Source organism: Cetorhinus maximus, chromosome 11, assembly GCF_964194155.1.
Source record: "Cetorhinus maximus chromosome 11, sCetMax3.hap1.1, whole genome shotgun sequence".
NCBI lineage: Eukaryota > Metazoa > Chordata > Chondrichthyes > Lamniformes > Cetorhinidae > Cetorhinus > Cetorhinus maximus.
In genome coordinates this window covers 75,886,025-75,900,669 of record NC_135889.1, presented here as the reverse complement: position 1 = coordinate 75,900,669, position 14,645 = coordinate 75,886,025, and the positions used below count along the sequence as shown (strand labels likewise).

The window sequence follows — 14,645 nt, the reverse complement described above, 5'->3', positions numbered from 1 at the left end:
ATATGCAGCAGAAAGATTACAACTCCTGGTGAAAGGTACCCTGCAGATGACACTGAGGTATAAGGACAAAACCATCCAAGAGACCCTGTTGTCGTCTACCAACAGCACCGCATGCTATTAAGCTGCAACACCTGTGTCGAACTGAACCTCCTGCAAAAGATTGATGAGGGTCAACCACCAAGGGCCTGCCTCCAAATAAAAAAATGAGTTCCCGAAGCTCTTCACAGGACTGTGGTGCCTGGAAAATGCACATAGGATCACGCAGAGAGGATGCTAAACCTATGTGCCTTCTCACCCCACAAGAAGTCCCCCACCCCCACATGAAGCAGGTATAGCAGCAACTGGACAAGATGACAAACCTGGGAGCCATCTCTGCCAGTCACAAAACCAACCACATGGAGCTCCAGGATGGTCCCGGTCCTAAAACTGAATGGGTCCCTCTGAATTTTCGTCAACTTGACACAGCTTAACAAGGCCATAGCCAGAGAAGTTCATCCCCTGTCATCAGTGGACAAAAGCCTGAATAAGCTCTCGAAGAGCATGGGCATTTTCAAAGCTGGATTCAAACTGCGGATTCTGGCAACTTTCTCTCGATGAGGAGTTCCATCTCCTGACAACATTTATTAACGCCTTCGGCAGATTCTGCTACAACCACCTGCTGTTTGGGATCATGTCAGCGCCAGAAATATTCCAACATGTGATGTCAGCCATTTTGCAGGGCATTCAGGGGGTTATTTTCCACATGGATGATGCCTTAGTTCATGGTGCAACAGTGGAGGAACATGACAAAAGACTCACAGCAGTCTTAGAGCACCTGCAGGAAATGGGGCTGATGCTGAATAAGAAATGTGAGTTTTCCAAAATATAAATTTCATTCCTGGGCCACATCAACAACAAAGGCATCATGACAGACCCACCGACAACCAAGGACATCAGCGAGTTCCCCACCCCATTCTCAGTCCCCAACCTCCAGCTCCTCCTGGGGATAGTGAACCAGCTGGCAAAGATTTTACTAAATTTGGCACAGGTCACCTACTTAAGAAGACCACGCGTGGTGCTGGGACTCAGATCAAGAGCAAGCGTTCACTCACATCAAGGCGATGCTGCTCTCCACTGACATTCTGGCCTAATATGATGCAGTCCTGCCCATTAACATAGCAGCAGATGCTACGTCCACAGGCCTTGGAGCGGTCCTCTTTCAGGAACAACTGGATGCAAGTCGCTGACCGGTGTACCATACTTGCAGCGGGCTGTTGGACACGGAGGCGAGATATGCCACCATAGAAAAGGAAGCCCTCGCAGTCACGTGGGCATGCGAGATGTTTTCTGACTATATCATCGGCCTCAAAGTCACAATCAAAATGGAGCATAAACTACTAGTCTCCTTATTGGATGAGAAGGAGCTAGCAAAGATGCCCCCCAGAATCCAGAGGTTTCACCTGTGCTCATGATGTTCGCCTATGAGATGGCATACATCCAAGGTAAAAATCAGACAATAGCAGACATACTTTCAAGGACCACAGTGGGCCTCCTGACAAAACAGGATGTCAACTTCATTAAAGAACTGGAAGTGTACCCCAGTCAATGAGAAGCCACCTGCCAGTGACCACAAGTAAACTCCAATAGATCCACGAGGAGCAAATGCACAATGAGGAGTGTGCCTGCATCTGCAGATGCTGCCAATAAGGATGGCCTTGACAGAGACCGAGAGGAGGTACCACAAAATCTTGGTCCGAGCAATAAAAACACTCTACGGTTATAGATGACCTCCTGGTCTACAACAAACAGCTTGTCATCCCAGTCTTCTTGCAGCTAGAGATCCTTCAAAAAATACACCAGCGCCAGCTGGGCATCACTAAATGCAGAACATGTCCTAATCCACTCTCTGGTGGTCAGGCATTTCCAAAGCGATCAAAGAGACCATTCCGAATTACCAGGTTTGTGCATTGCAAAATCAGAGCTAGAGGGAGTGTTTAGAGATACATAATCTAATCAAGCAGAGTCAGCATGGCTTCATGAAGGGGAAATCATGCCTAACAAATTTATTAGGATTCTTTGAGGACGTAACAAGCAGGATAGATAAAAGGGAACCAGTAGATGTAATATATTTGGATTTCCAAAAGGCATTTGTTAAGGCACGACACATAAGGCTACTTAATACGATAAGAGCCCATGGTGTCAGGGGTAGTATATTAGCATGGATAGAGGATTGGCTAACTAATAGAAAACAGAGAATTGGGATAAGGGGGTCATTTTCAGGATGGCAACCTGTAACTGTGCCACAGGGATCAGTGCTGGGGCCTCAATTATTTACAATATATTTAATGACTTAGATGAGGGAAGTGAATGTATCATTGCCAAGTTTGCAAATTACACAAGTAATGGTGATAACGTAACAATGTAACTGTATGGGACTGATAATAGGTGGGAAGGTAAGTGGTGAGGCTGACACAAGGAATCTACAGAGGGATATAGATGGGTTAAGTGAGTGGGCAAAAACTTGGCAGCTGGAATATAATGTGGGAAAATGTGAGGTTATGCATTTTGGCAGGAAGAATAGAGGAGCTGAATATTATTTAAATGGAGAAAGACAGCAGAAGGCTGCAGCACAGAGGGATTTGGGAGTCCCTAAAAATGAATCCCAAAAAGCTAACATACAAGTTGAACAGGTAATAGGAAAGGCAAATGAAATGTTGGCCTTTATTTCAAAGGGAATGGAATATAAAAATAGGGAAGTCTTGCTAAAACTATACAAGGCACTACTAGACCACACTTAGAATACTATGAACAATTTTGGTCCCCTTATCTAAGCAGATATGCTGGTATTGGAGGCAGCCCAGAGAATGTTCACTAGTTGATCCCAAGTACGGATGAATTTTCTTATGAGGAGAGGTTGTGTAGGTTGGGCCTGTACTCATTGTAGTTTAGAAGAATGAGAGGTGACCTTATTGAAACATATAAGATTCTTGGGGGGCTTGACAGGGTAGATGTTGAGAGGTTGTTTCCCCTTGTGGGAGAGTCTAGGACCAGAGGGCATAATCTCAGAGTAAGGGATCACCAATTTAAAACAGAGATGAGGAGGAATTTCTTCTGTCAGAGGGTAGTCAATCTGTGGAATTGTTTACCGTCCTGGGCTGCAGAGGCTGGGTCGTTAAGTATATTCAAGGCTGAGATAGACAGATTTTTAATCAGTAAGGGAATCAAGGGTTATAGGGAGAAGGCAGGTAAGTGAAATTGAGGATTATCAGATCAGCCATGATCTCATTAAATGGCGGAGCAGACTCGATGGGCCGAATGGCCTACTTCTGCTCTCACGCCTTTTGGTTTTATGATCTTATAACCCCTCATGCCGACGTAATTCCCTACCAGGCCTTGGGAAAGGCTGGGCATTGACCTATTTGTCTACAACAGCAAATTGCTACTTATAGTGGTGGACGACTACTCCAGATGGGTTGAGGTGAAGCAACTACATACCACTACCACAGAGGCAGTAATTAAGCCATTAAAAGAGATGTTTGCGAGCCATGGCATCCCGTCAAGATCATGTTTGATGTTGGGCCACAATTTTCCAATTAATATTTTGTTGCCACATCCGACTTCAGCAACTGTACCTGCTTCCCAAGATACCCACACTGAAATGGAGAAGCTGAAAGAGGGGTCCGCATAGTAAAAGCCTTACTGGAAAAGAATGAGGAATTTTTCACAGCATTGCTCATATACAGGTTCACCCCCTTATAATACAGCCTGTCCCCAGTCAAACTCCTGATGGGCAGGAAACTCCTCACACAGCTTCCAATTCTGCCAAAAAAATTAATGCTAAGATTGGTAAACAAGGATTCCCTGGACATCCAAACAAAGGAGCAGTCATACAGACAGAACAGAAGACAACCACACCAGACATTTGCCACAACCACAGAGGGGTGACAAGGTCTGGATTAAAGACCTCACGAGAGAAGGTCCTGTCATTAGAAAGTACGAGGACCAACCTCAGTCCTGCCAGGTTGACACTGCAGAAGGCACGGTCAGACAAAACAGGAGGAATCTCTGCCCTACCCCTAGACTGGCTGGTCCCACTGCACAGTGGAGAGCTATCGATGAAGATACTCAGATGCCAGCACAACCTCCAGACCAACAGGAACAACTAGCAACAACAGAGCCTACCACTCCTCTGACAGAATTGTGAACAAGATATGGAAGGGTTATAAGGCCTCCAGACCGCTTGAGCCTTTAAATTCAAGGACTTGAAGGAGGTAGATGGGGTTGTGATAACCTAGTAATAGTGCGAAGATAGTAATGGTGATAATGTAACAATGTAACTGTATGGGACTGATAACAAGGAAAGACATGAAATAAACTAGTATAACTCCAAATGCCTTGAATAAAGACTTGTCGGGGAGGTGCAGTATAAGGGTCTGGCACAAATAGGGTTAATTTGGGACTGAGTATGGTACTGCCCACACAGTGATGCAAAAGGGCACATGACCCAGACTCAGGCACTGTGTGGTGTTGAGCAGAGACATGTATGTACTTAAGCATGGAGACGGCACCTAGCTTGTATCCTTTATTGTGCATGTGTAAATAGTGCTAATCGTTAATAATGACTTACATTTAACCTACAGAAGACTGCAGAGACCTCTTTAAGACGTGCCACTGTGTAACCAACACCCTCCCAACACACCATTTTCTCTTTTTCTCTGTATTCTCAAAATTCTCTAATCCTTTGTCGAGAGAATCTTTCAATTTCAGTCTTTCAGGCAGCACACCATTCAATACCAGGCAGAGGACCATAAGCTATGACCATAAGACATAGGAGCAGAAATTAGGCCATTCGGCCCATTGAGTCTGCTCCACCATTCAATCATGGCTGATAAGTTTCTCAACCCCATTCTCCTGCCTTCTCCCCGTAACCTTTGATCCCCTTACCAATCAAGAACCTATCTATCTCGGTCTTAAATACACTCAATGACCTGGCCTCTAAAGCCTTCTGTGGCAATGAATTCCATAGATCCACCACTCTCTGGCTAAAGAAGTTTCTCCTCATCTCTGTTCTAAAAGTTCTTCCCTTTACTCAGAGGCTGTGTCCTCGGGTCCTAGTCTCTCCTACTAATGGAAACATCTTCCCCACGTCCACTCTATCCAGGCCTTTCAGTATTCTGTAAGTTTCAATCAGATCCCCCCTCATCCTTCTAAACTCCATCGAGTATAGACCGAGAGTCCTCAAACGTTCCACATATGTTAAGCCTTTCATTCCTGGGATCATTCTCGTGAACCTCCTCTGGACCCTCTCCAGGGCCAGCACATCCTTCCTGAGATACGGGGCCCAAAATTGCTCACAATATTCTAAATGTGGTCTGACCAGAGCCTTATAAAGCCTCAGCAGCACATCCTTGCTTTTATATTCTAGTCCTCTCGAAATAAATGCCAACATTGCATTTACCTTCCTAACTACCGACTCAATCTGCAAGTTAACCTTAAGAGAATCCTGGACTAGGACTCCCAAGTCCCTTTGCACTCCAGATTTCTGAATTCTCTCCCAATTAGAAAATAGTCTATGCCTCTATTCTTCCTACCAAAGTACATGACCTCACACTTCCCCACGTTGTATTCCATCTGCCACTTCTTTGCCCATTCTCCTAACCTGTCCAAATCCTTCTGCAGCTTCCCCGCCTCCTCAATACTACCTGTCCCTCCACCTATCTTTGTATCATCTGCAAACTTAGCTAGGATGCCCTCAGTTCCTTCATCTAGATCATTAATGTATAAAGTGAAAAGTTGTGGTTCCAACACTGGCCCCTGCGGAACTCCACTAGTCACCGGCCGCCATCCTGAGAAGGACCCCCTTATCCCTACTCTCTGCCTCCTGCCAGACAGCCAATCTTCTATCCATGCTAGTACCTTGCCTCTAACACCATGGGCTCTTATCTTACTGAGCAGTCTCCTGTGCGGCACCTTGTCAAAGGCCTTCTGGAAGTCCAAGTAGATAACATCCATTGGCTCTCCTTTGTCTAACCTACTCGTTACCTCCTCAAAGAATTCTAACAGATTTGTCAGGCATGACCTCCCCTTGATGAAACCATGCTGACTTTGCCTGATTTTACCATGCACTTCCAAGTATTCTGAAATCTCATCCTTAATAATGGACTCTCAAATCTTACCAACGACCGAGGTCAGGCTAATCGGCCTGTAATTTCCCGCCTTTTGCCTCACTCCCTTCTGAAACAGGGGGGTTACATTAGCGATTTTCCAGTCCTCTGGGACCCTCCCTGACTCCAGTGATTCCTGAAAGATCGCCACTAACGCCTCCACTATCTCTTCAGCTATCTCCTTCAGAACTCTGGGGTGTAATCCATCTGGTCCAGGTGATTTATCCACCTTCAGACCTTTCAGTTTTCCTAGCACCTTCTCCTTGGTAATGGCCACCATTCTCACCTCTGCCCCCCGACTCTCTTGAACTTTGGGGATGTCACTCATGTCTTCCACTGTGAAGACTGACGCAAAGTACCTATTCAGTTCCTCCGCCATTTCTTTGTTCCCCACTACTACTTTTCCAGCGTCATTTTCCAGCGGTCCAATGTCCACTTTTGCCTCTCTCTTACCCTTTATATATCTAAAAAAACTCTTGCCATCTTCTTTTATATTACTGGCTAGTTTACCCTCATATTTAATCTTCTCCCTCCTTATTTCTTTTTTAGTTGTCCTCTGTTGGTCTTTGTAGGCTTCCCAATTCCCTGGTTTCCCACTGCTCTTCGCCGCATTGCACGCTTTCTCTTTAGCTTTTATGCTGTCCCTGACTTCCCTTGTCAGCCATGGTTGCCTCATCCTCCCTTTAGTATGCTTCCTCTTCCTAGGGATGAATTTTTGCTGTGTCTCCCAAATCACTCCCAGAAACTCCTGCCATTGCTGTTCCACTGTCTTTCCTGCTAGGCTCATCTCCCAGTCAATTCTGACCAGCTCCTCCCTCATGCCTCTGTAGTTGCCTTTATTCAACTGTAATACCGTTACATCTGATTCCAGCTTTTCCCCCTCAAATTGCGGGGTAAATTCTATCATATTATGGTCACTTCCTCCTAAGGGTTCCTTCACCTTAAGCTCCCATATCAAATCTGCCTCATTACACATCACTAAATCTAGAATTGCCTGTTCCCTAGTGGGTTCCACCACAAGCTGCTCCAAAAAGCCATCTCGGAGACATTCCACAAATTCTTTTTCTTGGGATCCACTACCAACCTGATTTTCCCAGTCTACCTGCATATTGAAATCCTCCATGATCACTGTAACCTTGCCTTTCTTACACACCTTTTCTATCTCCTGGTGTATCTTGTGCCACACATCCTGATTACTGTTCGGAGGCCTGTACATAACTCCCATTATGGTTTTTATACCTTTGCAGTTGCTCAACTCTACCCACACAGATTCTACATCATCTGAAACTACATCATTTCTTGCTATCGATTTAATTTCATTTCTTACTAACAAAGCAACCCCACCCCCTCTGCCAACCTGCCTATCTTTTTGATGGGATGTATATCCTTGGATATTTAGCTCCCAGTCCTGATCCCCTTGCAGCCATGTCTCTGTGATGCCCACCACATCATACCTGCCAATTTCAGTCTGCGCCACAAGCTCATTGACCTTATTTCGTATACTGCGAATTTCCTCAGGTGGAATTCCAGATCCTCCTCCCCCCCCCCAGGATTTAGCCACCAATCCTCATCCAACAAGCAGCACCCAGCCAACCCAAATTCCACAAGTATGGTCTTCAACAAAATGGCACACATCTGCAGAACCTCCTCAGCTCTGCTCACGACAGTCTTGATGACGTGGATCCACCCGAAACATTTTTATCCAAACCCTCAGTAACGACCCTGTGCATTGTATGGCCGGTGGTTGGTCAATCAGTTCCTTTAAAATAGCTGAAATAGCAGCAGTAACCTTATTTGCTTTTATCCCCAATCCCAGATCCAGGCTTCTGTTTTCTTTCAACCAACCTCCTCTGCACCACTGAGTCTTCTGAGCATGGATGGCTCTGTATCTTTTATCTGGTTTCAACCAGATTAAGATTCAGTTTCTATTTCAGTTTCCCTAGAAACCTGAAGGTTCAGTTTTTCTTTCAGTTAGGGTCTGGCCAAAAAATTGCAAGCTTTAACACTAGGATCAATGCACCTAGCAGAACATTCAACATGTCATCTGTTCAGGCAACAGCTCGCATATGGTCCCTCAATAGTCCTGAATCCATTTCTCCATCCTGTCAAGTACTATAGGATGTTTCCAATTTAAACAGCATTAACTACAGAATGGAAGAGCATGACATTGGATTGCAGAGTGAAGAAGTGGTTTGGGTGCAGGAGAAAAAACTGGTCGGTCTGTGAGGAATGAATGTAAGCTGAGCACTCAAAGCCAACTGGAAAATCTGCGAGAAGCTGGATGGAGTGGGAAAAAATAAAGCTGCGATTTAGAAGATCAGAGAAGGCAAGTGTGTGGACTTGACTGCCTAAGGGTGGATAAAAAGAAGAGAGTACATGGAAGTAGGTTAGGGAGATAGTACAGGTAGATAACAATAGTCCCAGGAGAGGGAAACAAATGGAACAAAATGAAGTTGTGCAAGCAGTAATACACCCGGATGGACTGCAGGCCCAGGTTGCGCTGGGGAATCCCATGAACATGAGCAAAGGAAGCAGAAAACGGAAATGTCTTTGGTGTCTGGAGGCTGCAGGTGATAAGTTAAATAAAAGAATTAAATTAAATTCAAATAAGCCTTATCTGACAGCAGCAGGAAAGAAAAGGAGTCGAAATTTTAAAATTGGAAACTTATGAGATTAAAATAAAGTGCACCCCCATTGTCAGCTACAGCAACCCTCCTGAGAAATGGACCTTAAAGAAGCAGCAATGCTGTTTAACATTAAAAAGACTGAAATTTAATTATGGTCCAAAGTATATAGATATTTTGGACTTGGTTATTGGGAGCAGAATATCAATATCTGCTAACAACACAAACATAGGGTGTTAGGATAATATTTCTTTTAAAATTATATTTTTCTTTTAAAATATGGAAAGACTGCATTATCTGAACAATTGGATGCTGACCTGGATTTTTTTTTTAAAAGTCAGAAGTTCACCTTGGAACATGCCTTTTCCAAGAAATCACCTGATTAGTGTGGTACTGGAAAGGGAAGAGGTGCTTGTTTTGAACTGCAATCACTTTAATTGATGAGGGGAAAAGCTGGTAAAGGCAAAAGCAAGTGATGTACTAGAAATCACATGGCAGAGGCAAGCTTTAAGTTTTGAACCTGTTGTTTGTGAACTCAGTTTTTTGGGGAAATAAGATAAGAAGGAAGGCTACCCTAACTGGCTGTCTCCCTGCCTTGCCTGAAATTCCATGAGTGGTTATCAACCCACAGCTAGAGAATTCTTATCTGCATATAATTTGTCTGCATTCGGACCTGAAAGGCAGGGACAAGAAAGGTTAGTCCAGTCCTTTGGAAAGAACATCCTGACAACTATGGTGACCAGCGAACAGTCTTGACACGAGAGAGCACCAGATCGTCACCACTGAAACCTTATGAACTTAATCCTTTTCTTATAAACTTTTCCCCAACTACCCATCATTGAAGAGACTTCTTGCTTGTCTTTTGTTTGTCTGTGTGTGCGCTGGGGAATTTTTAAAATGGGTAAATAGTTACACTTCCAGATCACAATTGTGTGTTCACCGGTTCTTGCAACTTGTTAAAAAAGTTCTGTTTTATAATAAATAATCATTCTGAGTTTATTGAAAGAAGCCTAGTTAAAGTCTCTTTTATTCTGGGTTTAACAATAGCAAAGGTAAACAATTGGCCATATTGGTGAGTGAATTAAACTTTTAAACTAATGGTATGACCTGTGGAATAGTGGTGCTAGATAAAGTGTGCTCTCCTCCCAACCCGGTGGTAACATAGGGGAGAATTTTCTCCACGTCGGTGGGGTGTTGGGTGGGAGCAGACGTGGGCGGGCGCACAGCCAATTGCCACCTGCGATCGGCTGCGTGCCGCCATTTTACGTGGGCAGGCCAATTAAGGCCCGTCCAGCGTGATGCGCACCCGGAAGCGCTGAGCACTCCCTGTGCGGGCAGGGGGAGGAGGCTGAGTCGGGGCAAAGAGCTGCCTCAGGGAGATCAGTTAGATTTTTAAAAATTTTAATAAAGACAAAAAAATTTTTTAAAGGCATATCCCCTCATGTGACAGTGTAACATGAGCTGGGACATGTCAATGAATTTTATTTAAAAATTTTATTAAACTTTAAAAACCTTCATGAAACCTCATCCCACCCGTGGATGAGGTTTCATGATGACTGCAAAGGCCGCCTGGGCTCTTCGCCTGCCCCCCCCGCCAACCTTAGGTTGGACGGGCAGCTCAGTTAAGTATTTTAATTGATATTTAAATGGCCTTAATAGGCCTTTGATAATTCGGCAGGCGCGCAGCTGACTCCGGTGCGCACTCGCTGAACCGAAGATCTAAATGACGTGCGGTGACATCGGGATGTACGCCCGATGTCGCCGCATGTCATTTTACACGTCAGCGAGCGGGGCCTGCCCCCACTCACCCAGCCGAAGATTCTGCCCATAGGAGATATGCAAACATTGAGGGGACTGTAAAACAATAAGACAAACAGGTTAGCAGAACTGACTAAAGCAAAATACTGTGAATGCTGGAAACCTGAAATAAAAACAAAAGATGCTGGAAATACTCAGCAGAGCAGGCAGGATCTGTGGAGAGATACAAAGTTAATGGGTGGAATTTTACGGTACTGCTGCAGTTAATTGACTTTTGAATGGCTCCACATTTTACGGTCCCGCCCCCGCTGTGACGGGGCCATAAAATTCCACTCCAGGTTTCTGGTCGATGACTGTTTATAAGGATCCTGTGAAAGGTCATAGACCTGAAACATCAACTGTTTCTCTCCACAGATGTTACCTGACCTTCTGAGTATATCAGCGTGTTTTGTTTTTACAAAAGATGAACGGGCTGATGCAATTTAATGCAGATAAATAAGAGCGATAATTACCTGATATACTGGAATAAGTTGCACAATACAATCTTGAGGATTTTTTCCCCAATGACAATTAATTCACATTGATGAATATCGTTGTTATATTTTCCTAATTCTGGTTATCAGTATTTTACAGGACAACACCCCCAATCGCTACAACAGCTTTTCTCAATGGGTTTGCCATTTTCTCAGGTATGCCACTGACCGGGTGACTTTGAGTCAGGAAAGTTTGTTGGGGCTTGTCAGCTGTGGAGACAGCTCTGTGCCACTGGCCCTTCCTGTATTCACTGATGTGGGCAAAATTGCCAGTAACATTCTTTTTGTTACGTGGTCTGTACCGAACCATCTATTATCACGAAAATCCTGGACTTAGAAAATCAAAACAAACTGATCCCAGCTTCGTTTAGAAGGTTTTGAACTGTCAGGGGTGCCGGATTTTAGCAGCAATGTTGTGAATATGAAGAATGTTTTTCATAGATTCATGGAAATTTACCGGAAGTGGGCAGTTCTCAATGGGCCAGGTGTGCACTCGTTGTCTTTCCCCATCAGGCAGTCAGTCATCCTATGATGTACAGTCTCTGCACCTTTCTAACATGTTTTCTTCATACTTGTTTTTACCATAAAAGGAAGAAGGAAGTTGGCGAAGGGCAGGGGCGAGGCGGCTGCACCATGGTGACCATACTTCTCCGAGACTCTAGTGTCAGCAGTCTGCTCCACCTCCACAGGTAAGGAACACTGTGTTTGCAGCTCCTCCCCCACAAAGCGCGAGGCTGCAGGTATCAGGAGCTTCTCAAGTCCTCCTTCGCCTTGAAACTCATCCTTTCTATCTGTTTACTGTATGTTCAAATCCAAAGGCATGGAAGTGGACCTGGTGACAATCGTGCTGCTTCTGGCAAAAACACTAATTAGTGCAGAAGGTGAGTTCATGGTTACCACACGTTTCACTTATTTTGTTTTTTTATGCAGCACGAAAACAAGGGCCAGTAAAGTCTGCTCCATGACTTTGAGTAGAACCTGAGGCATCTAATATTGTGCAGTGAAACTATTTAGTGTACAGTAAGTGAACTGAAATATTGTTCGGATTGTAAAATGTTACTTAATGTGCGCAAGTATCATTCGCCCGTATATAGATCAGGAATTAACACGTGAATATTACACCTGATTTCTCGGGGAGGGGTATATGCATTATTGTTCGCAATGCATTGTAATAATCCATTCGTTTGATAATTTCAAAGAGTAAGTTTAAAAAAAAGATCTACTTGTTTACACGTACCAGCTCTCTATTTGTCAAGTGTTCAGGAATGTTCCTTTCGGTGGCAGGCAAGTTATTCCCTTGATTCATGTTCTGGTCACTAATTCCTCCATTGTTTCCTTGGCAGGTTCCTGCTCTTCTGAAAATGTAGCCACTTGTGAAGACTGTTTGAGGCTCGGGCCGCTGTGTGGTTGGTGCTTCCAAGAGGTAGAACAAACGCTTTTAAAATATTATCAAATCTTCCAGTGACAATTTTTACATTTACTCCATTATTTATTAAAGTGTTAGGTGAAATTTCCTTTTTGTGTCGTAAGTTTGACCAAGTTAATAGTTGATCCATTAAAACCACAGCCTTCTCCACCTAGTGCGTTTTATTTGTGGCATTTGCAGTCTGCCGAACAACAGTACTAGTAAATGAATAATCCATTTTATGGATGAATATGTAAAGTGTTTGCTCATAGCTTGTACAGCAAACTTTACTAAAGGCGAGGGATTCTAAACCAATTCATTTCTCCCTAAAATATGGCTGTCATCTGCACTTCAAACCGGGAATTTACACCAGCCCAGGATGTATCTGTTTTACCTGAGTAGGTAGCCTCAGGCTCAGAAAACCACGGTCTTGAACAAACTTGTACAAATATTCATCTCAAATTACTTAGCGAGTGAATGCAAGCCTGTGGAACAAAATGCATGTGGGATATTGTATCAAATAGAAAAGATATCACAAATGGTGCTGTGTCCCCATTAGCCAGTTCGAAATAAAGAGCTTGCGGCCAGCCAATCCTGAAATTCATGTTTTCAGGTAGAGCAAGCACCCGCATTAAGGTAAAACTCACTTACAGTGGTTTATTGATATTCAAAAACATTAAGCATATTTTGAAGATTCAAATAGAATGTTGGTTTGAAAAGTTGAACATTAATATTTTCCTCATTGGGATCTCGTAAAGCCACAATTTGGCACACTTATGAATGTTAGAAAAGGAATTAGCAGATTTTAAAATTCTTTAACACCTCCGGCCTTTAGTTTGGAAAACATCATCTTTATTACCATGACTAGATCTAAGCATGGAGTGTATATTGTTTATTTTAGGACTTCAATGACGATTCAAGCTCTGGTGGAAGATGTGACACCCTTGACAATCTTCTGCTGCGGGAATGTTCCCGGGAGTTTATCGAGTTCTCCGTCAGCCACCTTAAGGTTATAAGAGGCGAGCCTTTAAGCTTGAGCGGCGAGGAGAGGGGCGGGAAAAGGACACAAATGTCCCCACAAAAACTTGCACTTAACCTGCGACCAGGTAAGCGCGATAAAGAGTGGCATTCTTGTGTACATGCATCTGAAAAGGAGGTGCATGCAACTTTTCACACAGGTTTCACTGAAATATTAGATACAGGCTAACTGGTCAAGCGACAATCTCCCTGTAGCCCTGGAATGCCAGCGTCAGGAAGCCTTTAATTACTTGAAATTGCTGCAAGAGTAAAAAAGTTCATTTAGCGATTTAAACACTCCGTCAAAGGGAACCGTTTTAAATAGAGGAACACAAATAGAATAATCTTGTTGGGTTCCTGATATTTTATTTTTAGCAATAATCATTGAATGGGAATAGCGCCTGGAGTAACAACAGGTTTGAGTAAAATTAGCTTTATAGATTGTACTGTACTGGAAAGTCATAAGGATAAAAGCACTGATTTTTAAAAAAATATGCAGTAAAAGCCTATTTCAATATATAGTTAAGCCCTAATTCTTTAATGAGCAGAATGAATAACAATTGAAACTCTATCAATCTATATACATTAATGCCGGTAGACGCTTTCTTTCGGATAAAAATATTCAGCACCTCAAACATGCTGTTTTTTTTTAATTCTGATATGATAAAAACATACATTTCTAACAGGTAGTCGGGTGACATTTGGAGTGGATGTGCGGCAGTTTGAAGATTATCCAGTTGACATCTATTACCTAATGGACCTTTCTGCCTCTATGACCGATGACCTGAACAGAATTAAGGAACTGGGCTCCTCTCTCACCAAAGAGATGGCCAAATTAACCAGTAACTTTAAACTGGGTTTTGGAACGTTCGTAGACAAGCCAATGTCTCCTTTTATCAAAACGACACCGAATGATTTAGCTAATCCCTGCTGGTATGCAATTTATACTATTGTTCATATACAGGTCGAATGTTGACGCATTTTTCAGAAGCCCCGGAAGTGTAGAAAATTCAGGGTGCCAAATAATAATATAAAATGATTTAATCTTATGTTATGGTTACTGTGAAAAAGTTTCCATCCTTGAAATCAATTTAAAACCAATATTTTGCATTTTAAACTTAAGTGTGAAAAGAACCCAGTCAGCTGAAAACTTTTTAGCATCCAT

General features: G+C 43.3%; 1 protein-coding gene across 1 annotated transcript in view; it reads left to right on the top strand.

Annotated features, from left to right (window-relative positions):
* itgb6 (integrin, beta 6) overlaps positions 1-14,645 on the top strand; it is a 137,503-nt gene that overhangs the window by 33,802 nt on the left and 89,056 nt on the right. Inside the window, exons 2-5 of the mRNA XM_078552246.1 lie at positions 11,649-11,939; positions 12,402-12,481; positions 13,365-13,569; positions 14,167-14,413. Of these exons, the coding sequence (XP_078408372.1) occupies positions 11,861-11,939; positions 12,402-12,481; positions 13,365-13,569; positions 14,167-14,413 (611 nt within the window). The 5' untranslated portion in view covers positions 11,649-11,860. The remainder of the gene's footprint in view (positions 1-11,648; positions 11,940-12,401; positions 12,482-13,364; positions 13,570-14,166; positions 14,414-14,645) is intronic.